The sequence below is a fragment of the Nomascus leucogenys genome, chromosome 19 (genome assembly GCF_006542625.1).
Source record: "Nomascus leucogenys isolate Asia chromosome 19, Asia_NLE_v1, whole genome shotgun sequence".
In the NCBI taxonomy this organism is placed as follows: Eukaryota; Metazoa; Chordata; class Mammalia; order Primates; family Hylobatidae; genus Nomascus; species Nomascus leucogenys.
The window spans coordinates 54,565,997-54,583,457 of record NC_044399.1 but is presented as its reverse complement, the minus strand read 5'-3'; the positions used below and the strand labels follow the sequence as shown (position 1 = coordinate 54,583,457).

The 17,461-nt window shown below is 39.9% G+C and overlaps 1 protein-coding gene across 1 annotated transcript in view; it reads right to left on the bottom strand.

Annotated features, from left to right (window-relative positions):
- NLRC4 (NLR family CARD domain containing 4) overlaps window positions 1-17,461 on the bottom strand; it is a 38,852-nt gene that overhangs the window by 8,092 nt on the left and 13,299 nt on the right. Inside the window, 4 exon segments of the mRNA XM_030799844.1 lie at window positions 8,411-8,578; window positions 9,254-9,346; window positions 11,469-11,639; window positions 14,381-14,473. Coding sequence (XP_030655704.1) covers window positions 8,411-8,578; window positions 9,254-9,346; window positions 11,469-11,639; window positions 14,381-14,473 — 525 coding nt within the window.

Here is a 17,461-nt window from a genome sequence, read left to right as displayed (position 1 = left end):
ACCTTGGGCTGTATGGCCATTTTCACGATATTGATTCTTCCAACCCATGAGCATGGAATGTTCTTCCATTTGTTTGTATCCTCTTTTACTTCATTGAGCAGAGGTTTGTAGTTCTCCTTGAAGAGGTCCTTCACATCCCTTGTAAGTTGGATTCCTAAGTATTTTATTCTCTTTGAAGCAATTGTGAATGGGAGTTCACTCATGATTTGGCTCTCTGTTTGTCTGTGATTGGTGTACAAGAATGCTTGTGATTTTTGTACATTGATTTTGTATCCTGATACTTTGCTGAAGTTGCTTATCAGCTTAAGGAGATTTTGGGCTGAGACAATGGGGTTTTCTAGATATACAATCATATCATCTGCAAACAGGGACAATTTGACTTCCTCTTTTCCTAATTGAATACCCTTTATTTCCTTCTCCTGCCTGATTGCCCTGGCCAGAACTTCCAGCTCTATGTTGAATAGGAGTGGTGAGAGATGGCATCCCTGTCTTGTGCCAGTTTTCAAAGGGAATGCTTCCAGTTTTTGCCCATTCAGTATGATATTGGCTGTGGGTTTGTCATAGATAGCTCTTATGATTTTGAGATATGTCCCATCAATACCTAATTTATTGAGAGTTTTTAGCATGAAGGGTTGTTGAATTTTGTCAAAGGCCTTTTCTGCATCTATTGAGATAATCACGTGGGTTTTGTCTTTGGTTCTGTTTATATACTGGATTACACTTACTGGTTTGCGTATGTTGAACCAGCCTTGCATCCCAGGGATGAAGCCCACTTGATCATGGTGGATAAGCTTTTTGATGTGCTGTTGGATTCAGTTTGCCAGTATTTTATTGAGGATTTTTGCATCAATGTTCATCAAGGATATTGGTCTGAAATTCTCTTTTTTGGTTGTGTCTCTGCCGGGCTTTGGTATCAGGATGATGCTGGCCTCATAAAATGTGTTAGGGAGGATTCCCTCTTTTTCTATCAATTGGAATAGTTTCAGAAGGAATGGTACCAGTTCCTCCTTTTACCTCTGGTAGAATTCGGCTGTGAATCCATCAGGTCCTGGACTGTTTTTGGTTGGTAAGCTATTGATTATTGCCACAATTTCAGAGCCTGTTATTGGTCTATTCAGAGATTCAACTTCTTCCTGGTTTAGTCTTGCTTGGGAGGGTGTATTTGTCGAGGAATTTGTCCATTTCTTCTAGATTTTCTAGTTTATTTGCGTAGAGGTGTTTGTAGTATTCTCTGATGGTAGATTGTATTTCTGTGGGATTGGTGGTGATATCCCCTTTATCATTTTTTATTGCATCTATTTGATCCTTCTCTCTTTTCTTTTTTTTTTTTTTTTTTTTTTTTTTTTTTTTAGACTTTCCGTTTTTCTTCTTTATTAGTCTTGCTAGCAGTCTATCAATTTTGTTGATCTTTTCAAAAAACCAGCTCCTGGATTCATTAATTTTTTGAAGGGTTTTTTGTGTCTCTATTTTCTTCGGTTCTGCTCTGATTTTAGTTATTTCTTGCCTTCTGCTAGGTTTTGAATGTGTTTGCTCTTGCTTTTCTAGTTCTTTTAATTGTGATGTTAGGGTGTCAATTTTGGATCTTTCCTGCTTTCTCTTGTGGGCATTTAGTGCTATAAATTTTTTTTTTTTTTTTTTTTTTTTTGAGATAGAGTCTCACTCTCCAACCCAGGCTGGAGTGCAGTGGCGCGATCTCGGCTCACTGCAGCCTCCACCTTCTCGGTTGAAGACAGTCTCCTGCCTCAGCCTCCCAAGTAGCCGGGATTACAGGCATGTGCCACCACACACGACTAATTTTTTTCATACTACATTTTTTAATCCATTCATTATTTGATGGACATTTGAATTGTTTCCACTTTTGAGCTATTAAACATGCTATTATAAACATTAATATACAAGTTTTTGTGGGGATATTGGTTTTCATTCATCTTGAGTACCTAGGAAAAGAGTTGTTGGGTCTATATGACAACTCTATGTTTAACATTTTGAACAACTTGCCAGAATGTTTTCCTCAGCAGCTGCATCATTTTACATTCTAACTACCAGCATATGAATTTCTCCATATCCTTGCCAACAACACTTGTTATTGTATGTCTTTTAATAAAAAATAATAACCATCCCTAGTGGGTCTCAGGTGGTATCTCATTGTAGTTTTGGTTTACATTATTACCCTGATGGCTAATATTGATTATGTTTTCTGGTATTTATTTTGCGATTTAAATATCTTCCTTGGTGAAATATCTGTTCAGATTCTTGCCCATTTTACAAATTGGGTTATTACAAAGTGGGTTATTTGCATTTTTTATCTGTGAGTTGTAAGAGTTTTGTTTTTTTTTTTTTGAGACGGAGTCTCGCTCTGTCACCCAGGCTGGAGTGCAGTGGTGCAATCTCGGCTCACTGCAACCTCCACCTCCAGGATTCAAGCAATTCTTCTGCCTCAGCCTCCCGAGTAGCTGGGATTACAGATATGTGCCACCACACCTGGCTAATTTTTTTGTATTTTTAGTAGAGACAGGATTTCACCATATTGGCCAGGCTGGTCTCGAACTCCTGACCTTGTGATCCACCTGCCTCGACCTCCCAAAGTGCTGGGATTACAGATGTGAGCCACTGCGCCCGGCCATAAGAGTTTTTTTATGTATTCAAGATAGAAGTCCTTTATCAGATAATGTGATCTGCAGTTTTTTTTTTCACGTTCTGTAGTTTGTATTTTCACTTTCTTTTTTTTTTTTTTTTTTTTTGAGACGGAGTCTTGCTCTGTCCCCCAGGCTGGAGTGCAGTGGCGCGATCTTGGCTCACTGCAAGCTCCGCCTCCCGGGGTTCACGCCATTCTCCTGCCTCAGCCTCCCGAGTAGGGACTACAGGTGCCCGCCAACACGCCCGGCTAATTTTTTGTATTTTTAGTAGAGACGGGGTTTCACCCTGTTAGCCAGGATGGTCTCGATCTCCTGACCTCGTGATCTGCCCCCCTCGGCCTCCCAAAGTGCTGGGATTACAGGCTTGAGCCACCGCGCCCGGCCTGTATTTTCACTTTCTTTCTGTTTCTATTTTTTTTGGGGGGGAGGGGACTGGATGTCACTCTGTCACCCGAGCTGCAATGCAGTGGAATGATCACAGCTCACTGCAGCCTCAACTTCCCGAGCTCAAGCCATCCTCCCACCTCAGCCTCCCAGGTAGCTGGGACTACAGGTGTACGCTGCCACACCCAGCTAATTTTTTGGAGATTGAGTTTTGCCATGTTGCTCAGACCGGGCTCGGACTCCTGGGCTCAAGCAGTCTGCCCACTTCGGCCTCCCAGAGTGCTGGGATTACAGGTGTGAGCCACCACACCCAGTCTTAGTTTTGACCAAATGTCTTTTTTTCTGTTGCAGGAACTCATCCAAGATAGCACATTATGTTTCATCGTCATGTCTCTTTAGGTTCCTCATGCTTGTGACGATTTCTCATAATCACCTTGTTTTTTATTTCCTTGACAGTTTCAAGGAATACTGGTCGGTTTTTTGTAGAAGTCCCTCAGTTAGGATTGTTTGATGTTTTTCTCATCGTTAGATGGGGGATATGGATCTTTGGGGAGGAATATCATAGAGGTAAAGTACTATTTTCGTCATGTCATATCTAGGTACATACTATCAACATGAATCACCATTGTTAATGTTGACCTTGTTCACCTGACCGAGGTAGTGTCAACAGCCTTCTCCACTGTAAAGTTACTCTTTTTTGCTGCCTTTTGCTGCATGCCACAAGTTTCGATATACAGCGTTTTCTTAGCATTCACTTCTAAATATTTTCGTTGAAATTTGTCAGTATGAACTTGTATTTATCTCCCAAATTTTGCAGTTTTTCCCCCGTATCCTGAGTGTAGTTACAAAATTTTAAAAAGGGAAATTTAAGGACAATCCAGGCCTGGAGTTTTGTCAGGAAAGTACACCCCATCTACTGTATTTCATTTCATACCTCACATTCCACATCTCATGTTCTGCCTGCATCTCATTAGGTGGTTTTTCTTTAATTAGAGACTCCATCTCTCATTACACTTTTCATTTCACCGTTGCATCTATCACACACATCCATCACTCAAAGTCATTGCCTGAATTGACTCATGCTACTGTGAGCCATGAGAATTTCAGCTATTAAGGACAAGAATGTTTGCAGGGATGGAAGATGGAGTTGAAATTAGGTAGGAAGGCAAGTCAAAATAGAAAGGGCCTGAAAAATAGGTAGAAGGTAGTGGGATCAACGGACTGGAAGTCCCAGTGAAGTAAAAGAACTGGCGATTAGGAGTAGATAGAAATACAGGAGGTTGTGGTTTGAGAATGGGATATCTGCATTTATTATTTTGCAGGTAGAACAATTTTAAGTGGCTTATCATAATCTAGTCATTGCATACTCATAGAATGAATGGATGAAGGAGAGTGGAAGGGAAGATCGTTGAAGAGGAAGGTCCATTAGCAGAGCATAGTGGCCTCTAGTCCCAGCTACTTGGGTGGTTGAGGAAGAAGGATCCCTTGAGCCCAGAAGTTCAAGGCTAGTGAGCTGTGATCACATCTTTGCACTACAGCCTGGGCAACAGGGAGACCCTGTCTCAAAAGAAAGAGAGAAAGAGAGGAGTGGGGGAGGGAGGGAGGGAGGGAGGGAGGAAGGTGGGGGACAGGACATACTGCTTTCATTGTATCCTGTAGGTTTCTGTATGTCGTGTTTCCATTTTCATTTGTCTTAAAGAAAATTTAAATATATATATATATATATATATATATATTTTTTTTTTTTTTTTTTTTTTTTTAATTGTAGAGACGACATGTTACCATATTGCCCAGGCTGGTTTCAAACTTCTGGGCTCAAGCAGTCCTCCCGCCTTCGCCTCTCAAAGTGCTGGGATTATAGTCATGAGCCACCACACCCAGCCTATTTCAAGAAATTTTTCAGTTTCCTTCTGAATTTCTTCATTGGCACACTTGTCATTCCAGAGCATATTGTTTAATTTTCATTTGTTTGTATAGTTTCCAAAGTTCCTCTGGTTATTGATTTCTAGTTTTATTCTATTATGGTCAGAGAAGATACTTGAATCAGATTTCAATTTTGGGGGATTTTTTAAGACTTATTTTGTGGCCTAACATGTGGTCTATCCTTGAGAATAATCCATGTGCTAAGGAGAAGAATGTGTATTCTGCAGCTATTGGATGAAATGCTCTATAAATATCCCATAGGTCCATTTGGTGTATAGTGCAGATTAAGTCTGATGTTTCTTTGTTGATTCTCTGTCTGGGAGATCTGTCCAATGCTGTATATGGGGTGTTGAGTCTCTAGCTATTGTTGTATTGGGTTCTATCTATCTCTTTAGCTCTAACAATATTTGCTTTATATATCTAGGTTCTCCAGTGTTGGGGACATATATATGCGTGTGTGTGTGTGTGTGTGTGTATATATATATGTACATATGTCTGAATATACGTGTGTGTGTGTGTGTGTGTGTATATATGTGTATATATATATATATATATAATGATTATATCTTCTTACTGAATTGACTTTTTTGTTTTTTAAGAAACAGGGTCTTACTCTGTCACCCAGGCTGGAGTGCAGTGGCATGAGCGTAGCTCACAACAACTTTAACCTCCTGGGCTTAAGGGATTGTCTCCCTCCTCAGCCTCCTAAATTGCTGGGACTACAGGCATGTGCCAACATGCCCAGCTAATATTTTTTTTTTTTTTTTTTGAGACGGAGTCTGTGTCGCCCATGCTGGAGTGCAGTGGCATGATCTTGGCTCACTGCAAGCTCTGCCTCCCAGGTTCATGCCATTCTCCTGCCTCAGCCTCCTGAGTAGCTGGGCACCCGGCTAATTTTTTGTATATTTAGTAGAGACAGGGTTTCACCATGTTAGCCAGGATGGTCTCAATCTCCTGACCTCGTGATCCGCCTGCCTCGGCCTCCCAAAGTGCTGGGATTACAGGCGTGAGCCACCACGCCCGGCCTAATTTTTTAAAAAAGTATTTTGTATAGATGGGGTCTGCCTATGTTGCTCAGGCTGCTCTTGAGTCCCTGGTCTCAAGCAATCCTCCCACCCCAGCCTCCCAAAGCACAGGGATTACAGGTGTAAGCTACTATGCCCAGTTCACAAATTCTTTTTTTAAAAAAACTGAGGGCCTGGTGCAGCTCATGCCTGTAATCCCAGCACTTTGGCAGGCTGAGGCTGTGGCTGGTGGATCACTTGAGGTCAGGAGTTCGAGACCAGCCTAGCCAACATGGCAAAAGCCAAATTGCTCTACTAAAAATACAAAAATCAGCCGAGTGGTGGAGCATGCCTGTAATCCCAGCTACTCGGCTGAGGCTGAGGCTGAGGCAGAGGCAGGGGAATCACTTGAACCTGGGAAGCAGAGGTTGCAGTGAGCCAAGATCATGCCACTGCACTCCAGCCTGGGAGACAGAGTGAGACTCTTTCTCAACAAAGAAATAAAAATAAAGTCCAATTACAAATTATTGCCTAGCTCAGTTTTTATTTCAGTAAGCACACCATTTCCTTCTCTGGTCTCAATGGCCAGCCTTGGGAGTGGACAAAGTAGGCAGCTACCTACTTAAAGATTTAAAGGACGCTAAAAGACCTCAACCTAAAAATGCCTCCCCAACATGAATTCTAAATCTATATATTCTTCAAGGGCCTCTTTGAAAAGACACATCTTTTCCAGCTCACTTAAGGTATGAGGTTACCTAAGAGAGATTATTTATCAGCTAGCTAATTAGTCTGTCACAGAAGCCACCTGACTCTAATATAACCTAAAATAGAGGAAGGGCCTGAAAGAATGACACCAGGATGATGTGAGTTAATGGGTTGAGGGAGTGGATAGAAGTGAAGTTAGGAATTAAAGGAAGGAAAGATCTAGAACTTAAAGCACCATTAGGAAGGCACACCCTTGGGCAGCCTAAGGACTTAGGTACACATCTCCAGGAAAGAAGGTTGTAAAAAGAGCAGCAGATGGAAGTTAATGTTTGATGGGTACAGAATTTTAGTTGGGGAAGATGAAGAAGCTCTGGAGATGGACGTTGTGATGGTGGCACAATAATATGAATGTACTTAATGCCACAAAGCTTTTACACTTAAAAACAGTTTAAATAGGGCCGGGTGTGGTGGCTCACGCCTGTAATCCCAGCACTTTGGGAGGCCGAGGCAGGCGGATCACGAGGTCAGGAGCTCAAGACCATTCTGGCTAACACGGTGAAACCCCATCTCTACTAAAAATACAAAAAAAAAAAAAAAAATTAACCAGGCATGGTAGCGGGCACCTGTCGTCCCAGCTACTCGGGAGGCTGAGGCAGGAGAATGGCATGAACCCGGGAGGCGGAGCTTGCAGTGAGCCGAGATCGCACAACTGCACTCCAGCCTGGGCGACAGAGCAAGACTCCGCCAAAAACAAACAAACACAAACAAAAAAAACAGTTTAATAAATTGTATGTTACATAAACTAAACACATTTTAGACAATCTGTAAGAGAAATGAAGGTGATCGAGGCTGTTTTCACGAGTCCTTGGCTTTAGTATGATAGCCTCCAAGTTGAACCTGATGAGCCTGACCTCCTTGTATTAATGTTTCCATATGCTGGATTGGAATAACTTGTGCAACCAGTGGGATATGTCAGAAATGACCAGAAATGAGTGGGCTGCCATGTTGTGAGGACACTCACAGCCTATGAAGAGGTCTAGTGATGAGGAAGTGAGGCCTCCAGCCAACAGCCAGTGTTAACTTGCCAACCATGTGAGAAGTTATGTTGGAAGGAGATCCTCCAGCAGACCCTCTCATGAGAGAGGTCAAGCCAGAGCTAACCTGCTAAACTCCCAAATTCCTGAACCACAGAAACTGAGATAATGGTTATTGTTTTAAGCCATTATGTTTTGAGGCCATATGTTATACAGAAATTGAAAACTAATACAGATAGTATGAGGGCTTCTTTCATCAACTGTCTGAGGTTTGTGGTGTCTTCAGTCATTTATATAGATCTATTTGTTTCTGGATATTACAGCTATTTAAAGATACTTTGTGGCTCTATTTAGATACAGCTACATTCATCTTTATATGTTTTGAATACCCAATAAGTAACTTGAAAATATTTCCTGATATTGGAGGGAGGGGCATTGCTGAATTTCAGAAAGTTAAGGCTAGTAAGAGCTATGACTAATATAATACATCTTGTTGGATACTGTGAATGCTTTTCATTTAATTCTGTAGGTAAAGGGCGTACAACCTGAAGGAAGGCCAGTGTTTTAAGTCTTCTTACTGTAACATGAATGAATTCCTTAGACACATTTATATTTTAAAAAAAGAGGAAGCAAAATAAAATAAGGGGGCAAAATAAGCAAAGCCAACTTAAGAACTTTTTAAGGGCCAGATCCATTTATCTTGGCTCTGTATGTGTGTACCTACCTAAAATTCTAATCTCTGTATCTGTGAGTCCCCAGTTTTTCAACCCAAGCTTGGTGAGTTGTGGGACCTCCTCCAGTTGTTTCAAAAGGCTGGTCAGGCTGCCTTGCACATCACAGCCCCAGGGCAGCAGCAGTGCGGTGAGCTGTTCTAGCATGTTCAGCCTGTCAACTGGAAGAAACAAAGAGCAGTTCAGGGACTGGATGATCTCAAAACTGAGGAAGAACAAAGGGATGTTGGGGAAGGAATGATCTTTATGTTTGGTGGCCCTGCAGCCTACTCAATCTGTAATGAGAATCTACTTAATTTTTGGTTATTTTTTGGAAAGTATTCATGCATATACAAACATTATGCAGAAGAATATAATAAAACTATATATACTAATAAGCCACCTTTCAAAAACATTAAATCATGGGCAATCTTGCTTAATCCTGACCTAATTCCTCCTGTATTATCCTAAAGCAAATCATGGACAATATGAATCAGTTCTTTCCTTTTTTTTTCTTTTAACCATAATCACATATCACTGTCACACCTAAAAAATTGTATCACCAATTCCTTAAGCAAATTTGTCTTGCACATCAGCTACTCTTGACAGTTGCCTCCTCAAAGGAGGAAAGCATGTGGGATCCCGCCTCAGTGCAGTGAGCATATGTAAACTGGTGACTTAAAAGACATGGGCCTGTGTTCCTTAAGGGCAGTTTAAGAAAGGCCTAAATGATTTTCCTAAGGGGGGTGCATCTAGTAAGGCACACATGGGTATAAAAGACCTCAGGGCCCAGGCTATGTATTTTGACTACCCAAACATATTCAAGTATCTGATTTTGGCTGAATTGTCATTCTTACTCAGTTCATGTAGAGCTTCATTTCCATCTTTTTCCAGGTAATTTTCTGATAAATCAAGAATGCTCAGTTTGACCAAATTGTGAAGATTCTGAGCTGGGAAAAAAAGTAATCCAAAATAAAAATATTTTCAGGTAAATATAAATGTATTTTGAAGTATCCTTAGAATACTTGAGTTCTTATCTTTTCTGCTAATAGTAATGCAAACCATAACTTGCCTTGGTTATTTTAATTATTTCCAAAGGCACTGGCATAGGTGTAACCCCCAAATCCCATGGTTATGACCAAATGGGCAAATAGTCATTGGTCCTAGGTTCTCAGTAATAAATTCCAGGTCACGTAGAGCCTAAAGTAGCATGGGATGTAGTTGTTATTTCATCATGGAAAAATCACTTGGTCTCTCTAAGCCTCAATGTCTTCCTCTATAGAATGAGGTAGTTGGACCAGATAAAATGTAAAGTTGCTTCAATTATAAATGCCCTTAATCATGCAGGAGAAACAGGAACAACAACAACAAAAATGAAATGAGCTGGTTTTGTGTACCTCAACTTAGATGATTTTATTGACATAATAGTTGTGATGTTAATAATAATAAAAACATAGGGCCGGGCGCGGTGGCTCATGCTTGTAATCCCAGCACTTTGGGAGGCCGAGGCGGGCGGATCACGAGGTCAGGAGATCGAGACCACGGTGAAACCCCATCTCTACTAAAAATACAAAAAAAATTAGCCGGGCGTGGTGGCAGGTGCCTGTAGTCCCAGCTACTCGGAGAGGCTGAGGCAGGAGAATGGCGTGAACCCGGGAGGCGGAGGTTGCAGTGAGCCGAGATTGCGCCACTGCACTCCAGCCTGGGCGACAGAGTGAGACTCCGTCTCAAAAAAAAAAAAGTAATAATAAAAATAATAATAATAATAAAAACATAGTAAAAAAATGGATGAGAAAAAAAGAAAACAAATAGCAAAATGGCAGATTCAAATTTATCCATATCAACAATTACATTAAATCTTAATGGACTAAACATTCTAATTAAAAGGCAGAGATAATCACATATTCAGAACTTTTTTTTGAAGCAAGACCCAGTTTTATGCTATGTACAAAAGACGTATTTGAATGACAAAGACACAAATATGTTGAGGTAATGGAAAACTATTTTGCATGCAAACATTAATTTTATAATGGTACCAGTCTAGCTAAGAATTGCTTAGTTCTTTTCTTCACATATTATCACTCTTGCTTAATCTAGCTGAAGTTTTTTCTATCAGGGCTAGAAAAATCTCCTTTTTAAAACAATCAGACAAGTTTTTCATGAATATGTACTCTTGTTATAATATTGGCTATTATTATTTTTAATCAATCATATGAGCCCTTTTCTTAAAGTATCTTCTGGGTTTTGTGCTCTACAATAAGAAACCTGCTGAACTTCTCTTTAAAAGAGTACATTTGCTATTTCCAGTTCTAAGCCTGTCTCTCTCCATCAGTAAGTAGAGAAATAAAGGCATGTGCTCATTGTTCTCATATTCCCAGTACTTATCTAGCCTTTTTCAACTGTGGGTTTCTCTAGCTGTAACTTTATATTAGTATACAAATAGCTTCCTTAGTTATCTTTAGAGACTCCCAGCAGTTATATAGTTTAACTTTAAAAAGATTATACCACTCTTTTCCAAAATCTAAATTTTAAAATATGTCTGAATTACATATGTATAGTTTATCCAGAAATATGCAGTAAGTTTCCCCTTAGTTGATATGCATCCCTTTGGGAACTGATATGACTCAATTGTCATATCAATGCACATTAACTTCATCTTAACAGGGCAATGGGTAGGAATTAGAGGACTGAGATCATTTAAGAAAATCTTTATCTCCCACTTCTCAATCATTTATCCATTCATTTAAATGTTTATTAGGCAGTAAATTATATGACAGGTTCTGTGGCAAGTTTCAAGCACCTATTTCTTATTTTCTTCCTTTTCACTTTCTCTAAAATTTACATCTTCAATTATTCTGAAATTCTCCCCTATTATCCATCAATAGTTGATTTTAATTCCAATATGGAGAAAAATCATTAAAAACAATCTGCTTATTATCCAGAAGTTTTTATTATCTTTTCCAGTTTTCCTTAAAATTAAATTTCCATTTGAGACATTTAGTGTGAATTAGTATAATAGTATCACATGTTCTGTTATACTGTCCTAATTAAGTTAATGGAAGCAACAGTTACCTAGGATTTTCACTGCATTTGCAGACAAGCAGCAGGAAACTAATTGAATTTCTTCAAGGTCACAGGGTTCACTTGACAGAGACTTGACTATGTAATCCATTCCCTCTCCAATGTCAGACAAGTGGGTCAAACGAAGTAAACACATCTTCTTCAGGTTTTTCAGGCCTTCAGCTGAAAAAAGATAGAAAGGAATGTATTAGGATACCAAGTTAATTCGATTTAAGCATAGATTAATGAACTGAAAAGAAAGCAAAGAATCATTGTGCAGAGACCTTCCCATGTTCTTCCTGCAGCGACCTTAAGTTACAAAGAGTCAAAGAGAGCTTTTTTTCTTTCAACTCTCACTTTCCAGTCTCTTGGACCACACAAAAATCGCTTATATGGAGGTTATTCTCTTAGTAGCATGAGAAACACTATAGTAAATTTGTAGTCTTTTTAATGGGCATCAATGTATACTCTTACTATAATTCTTTACATGGATGAAGTCTTCCAGAGCACTCTCCTTTCAATCTTCTCAAAAATCTTAAACAGTGGGGGGCTGAGTTCAGGGGGGTAGATGGGGACTTGGCTCCTTGGAGTGCTTCTAGTGCAACTGTCTACAGCCTCAAAAGTCTTGCCTGGGACTTATGATATGGGGCCTGCCTGAAGCTTTAGAATGAAGACCACATCCACTGCAGCATGTTTAACCAGAAGAAAGATTTACCTTATATCAACAGTACAATTGGAAACATTCTAAAATATCCCCCATTCTTAGGTCTAAAGCTAATGTGCAGTTTAGGATTGGTTAGGCCTCACTTTGTGTCATTAAAATATTGCCTTATCTTGATGGTACTGTAGCCTACAGGAAAGAAATAAATGATTTTAATGACCAGGCACAGTGGCTCACACCTGTAATCCCAGCACTATGGGAGCAGTGATGGGCGGATCACCTGAGGTCAGGAGTTCGAGACCAGCCTGTCCAACATGGCAGACCCCATCTCTACTAAAAATACAAAAATTAGCTGGGCGTGATGGTGCACACCTGTAATCTCAGCTACTTCAGAGGTTGAAGCATTAGAATCGCTTGAACCCAGGAGGCAGAGGTTGCAGTGAGCCGACATCTCACCACTGCACTCCAGCCTGGGTGACAGAACGAGACTCCATCTCAAAGAAAAGAAAAAGAAAAGAAAAGAAAGGAAAAGAAAAGAAAAGAAATATATGATTCTAATAATATCAATCTTGCAGAGCTTTCGGGAAGGTTGCAGATAATGTATGTAACATATGTAATGTGGTGCCTGGCACATAGTAAGTGCTCAATAAATGTTCATTATTGTCATGGGAGTATATACAGGTTAGAGGTTGTGAGCATGAGCTTTGCAGTCAGTTCTTGGATCCCCTACTTAATAATTATAAACTTGGGCAAGTTATTCAATCTTTTAGCTGAAGCGTTAGGGATCATTATAATTATGTACTAGGACTGTTGTGGGGATTCAATGGAATGAGGTATATAAAAACTGCTGAGGCTAATGTCTAATCTATAGCACAGTAACTCTTTAATAAAGAGTAAATTATTACTAATATAATTAGACTGGTTTAGTCAAGTTCACATTTTGGTTCCTTAATAGCAGAAGCAGGCTATCCTAGAGAGGTACTTTTTGACCTCTTTCTACCAGTTGGTAAGATCTTGAGCAAGTCAATAAGCTATTTTAGGTTGCATTGGAGTTTTCTGTGAAATGAATGAGTGGAATTAGATGCTCTCAATCCCCTTCCAGCTCTGATTTTCTGTGTAATTTATATACATGCAATAAATGTTTATTGAACACTGAATTAATTTGATTATTCTCATGTAGGCCATATAAAGAAAAGAAGTCAGCCATGTTTTGCTTTTGTTTTTGCTTTTGTTTCAAGATGGAGTCTCTCTCTGTCACCCAGGCTGGAGTGCAGTGGAGCAATCTCAGCTCACTACAACCTCCTCCTCCTGAGTTCAAGTGATTATCCTTCCTCAGCCTCCCAAGTAGCTGGCATTACAGGTGCATACCACCATGCCCAGCTAATTTTTGTATTTTTAGTAGAGACGGGGTTTCACCATGTTGGCCAGGCTGATCTCGAACTCCTGAACTCAGGTGATCCACCCGCCTTGGCCTCCCAGAGTGCTGGAATTACAGGTTGATCCACTGTGCCCAGGCTTCAGCCATGTTTTGATTATAGGCTAGAGTTGTCTTTCGGCAGGAAGCAGAATAAGAAGGAACAAGATGAAGGGAAGAGAGGAGTATTTTAGTGAGGACTGAAATAGGGAAAAAAAGAGCCAAAAAAAAAAAAATCCAACACATGAGAAAACAGGGACATTCAAGGAAAGCAGCTTTAACAGGAATCCTCCCTGGCCTGGAGGGCCTGGTTCCCTGTGGTAAGCCATGTGTTCTGCTTGTGTTCCTGAAGTTTCCTTTTCCTTTTCATTTTTTTGATTGGGGAAACGCAACCTCCAGTGCAGAATGAAAGCATGCTTCCCCCAAAGTTTTCTTGATTCACATTGTTTCCTGTGTCCTATTTCATTTAGGAAATTTTACTTAATTATGAAACCATAGTATAAACTTTAAAATATTGTTTCTATGCAATTATGAAACCATCCTATAAACTTTAAAATATTGTTTCTATGCATTAAATAAAAACATAGCCAATGAGCCAGGGAGACGGAAGTTAAAAACACGTCATGGGCTCTCTTCCCAAAAGGGTTACCATCTGGTGTTGTACAATTTGAATAAAATGATGCTGAAGGATTGTAATGGCAGTAGGGAAAATGTCTAGGGAAACCAATGTAGCCACAAGTACATAAAAACATTCTTGCCTTGTGCAGACACAGCCAGTGTCACAGCCTAAAGTTAACTCCTCTTATTATCAAACTTACATTAATACAAATATGAGAACAGAGATCTGACCTAGTTTTATAGCATCTTCTTCATTCATCTTTATGTTATCCATTATGAGCTTTGTAAGGTTTTTCAAATTACCCAAGCTGTCAGTCAGACCACCTGTCAAAAGAAAAAAGATTGGACTCTTTAGCAGATATTTGCTATTTACTATGTCATTTACTATTACTGTCATTTTTGTTACCAATCAAAATATTTTAATGATCACCATGAGCCAAAAATGCTCATGAAATAGACATAAAAATATACTTTTTATAAGAGATGGGCATTGTACTTCACCGTAAGCATGTTCTCCAAATAATAAACTAGATACCAATTTCCCAGATAACAGGGAAATTCCTTTTTTTTTTTTTTTGAGACAGAGTCTTGCTCTGTCGCCCAGGCTAGAGTGCAGTGGTGCCATCTCGGCTCACTGCCAGCTCCACCTCCTGGGTTCACACCACTCTCCTGCCTCAGCCTCCCAAGTAGCTGGGACTACAGGCACCTGCCACCATGTCCGGCTAATTTTTTTTGTATTTTTAGTAGAGACGGGGTTTCACCATGTTAGCCAGGATGGTCTCGATCTCCTGACCTCATGATCTGCCTGCCTCGGCCTCCCAAAGTGCTGGGATTACAGGCGTAAGCCACCGTGCCCGGCCAATAACAGGGAAATTTCTAAATACTTGGAAATTAAATAACACATTTTAAAATAATCATGCGTTTAAGTCTCAAGGAAAATTGGTTAATATTCTGAAAAATATAAAAATAAAAACAAAACTTCAAAATCTGCAGCTCTCCCCTCACAAAGGGGTGAAAAGAAAAAAAAATCTGCAGCTAACACAGTGCTTACAGGGACATTTACAGCATTGCATACTTATATTAGAAATGAGGAAAGGCCTCAAATCAACAACCTAGGCATACTACTTAAGAAATTACAGAAGAGAGCAAAATAAATGAAAGAAGAAAGAAAACAATAAAGATAAGGGTGGAAATCAAAATTATTATGCCTTTATTATAAAAATTAAAAACACAGACAAGGTCTCACAATGTTGCCCAGGCTGGTCTCGGACTCCTGAGCACAAGTGATCCTTTGGCCTCAGCCTCCCAAAGTGCTAGGATTACAGGCGTGAGCCACCATGCCCAGCCCAGAAATCAAAATTATAAGCAGGTAAACAATAGAAAAAAATCAATGAACCTAAAAGTTGGATCTTTGAAAAGATCAATAAAATTAAAAAATTTCTACCAAGGCTGACAAAGAAAAAGACACAAATTACCAATATCAGAAACAAAAAAGGGGATATCACTACATACACTGCAGATATTAAAAGGACAATTACAGAATAATATAAACAAATCTATGCACATAAATTTGACAACATATATGAAATTGCCTAATTTTTTGAAAACCACAAACTACCAACACTCATGTGATACGGAGTAGGTAACCAGAATAACCTTATAGCTAGCTATTAAAGAAATTGAATTTGTTATCTAAAATTTCCCCAAAAAGAAATCTGCAGGCACAGATATGTTCACTTGCAAATTCTGCCACACATTTATTTTCATTTTTTTTCCTCCTTCAACTGCCTTCATATCTACCACACATTTAAAGAAGAAATAACACCAATTCTACACAATCACTTCCAGAAAATAGAAGTACGAAGAATAATTCCCAACTCATTTTATGAAGCCATCATTAACTTGATATGAAAACCAGAAAAAGACGTAGAAGAAAAAATTTTAGTCCAAGCACAGTGGCTCACTCCTATAATCCCCGTGTTTGGGGGACAGAGGTAGGAGGATCACTTGAGGCCAGGAGTTCAAGACCAGCTTGGGCAATATATCCAGACCCTATCCCTACAAAATATTTTTTAAATTACCCAGGTGTGGTGGCAGGTGTGAGTAGTCCTGGCTACTCAGGAGGCTGAGGCAAGAGAATCGCTTGAGCCCAGGAGTTCAAGATTGCAATGAACTGTGATCACACCACTGCACGCCAGCCTTGGTGACAGAATGAGATACTGTCTTTAATGAAAGAAAGAGAGAGAGAGAGAAAGGAGGGAGGAAAGGAGGGAAAAGAAAAGAAAGAAAATTGACGCTGGGCAAGGTGGCTCACGCCTGTAATCCCAGCAATTTGGGAGGGCAAGGCAGGCGAATCACGAGGTCAGGAGTTCGAGACCAGCCTGGCCAACATGGTGAAACCCCGTCTCTACTAAAAATACAAAAAATTAGCTGGGCGTAGTGGCAGGCGCCTGTAATCCCAACTACTCCGGAGGCTGAGGCAGGAGAATCGCTTGAACCCAGGAGGTGGAGATTGCAGTGAGCTGAGATCGCGCCACTGCACTCCAGCCTGGGCAACATAGTGAGAACTCGTCTCTACAAAAAATTTAAAAATTAACCAGATGTGATAGTGCACACTTATGGTCCCAGCTAGTCAGGGGTCTGAGGTGGGTGGATCTGTTGAGCCCAGGAAGTCAAGGCTACAGTGAGCTATGATCATGCCACTGCACTCCAGCCTGGGTGACAGAACAAGACCCTGCCTCAAAAATAATCTAAAAATAATTTAATAAAAACAATCCAACATCCATTCATGTAAAATGACATGATCATATAAATGGATACAGAAAACACCTTTAGCGCAATCCAACATCTATTCATGACAAAAAAAAAAAATTCTAAGCAACTTGATAAAAGACACCTACAAGAAAACTACGTTTGACATTATACTTAAAGGTGAAAGTCTGAATGCTTTCTCCCTAAGTTCAGGAACAAGGCAAGATGTTCATTCATGTCACTATTCAACATTGTACTACAAGTCCTAGTCAGGAAATAAGGCAAAAAAGTAAAATAAAAGGAATTCAGATTGGAAGGGAAGAATTTAAAATCATTCTTTTCGAAGATAACATGATTGTCTATGATAAAAATGTCAAGGAATCTACAACACCCCCTTCTGCAAACCCCACAAAAAAAACCCTTCTAAAACTGGCTGGGTGCAGTGGCTCATACATATAATCCTAGTAGTTTTTGAGGCTGAGGGGAAGGATCACTTGAGCCCAGGAGTTCAAGACTGGTGTCAGCAACATAGAGAGACCTCCTCTCTACAAAAAAGAAGGA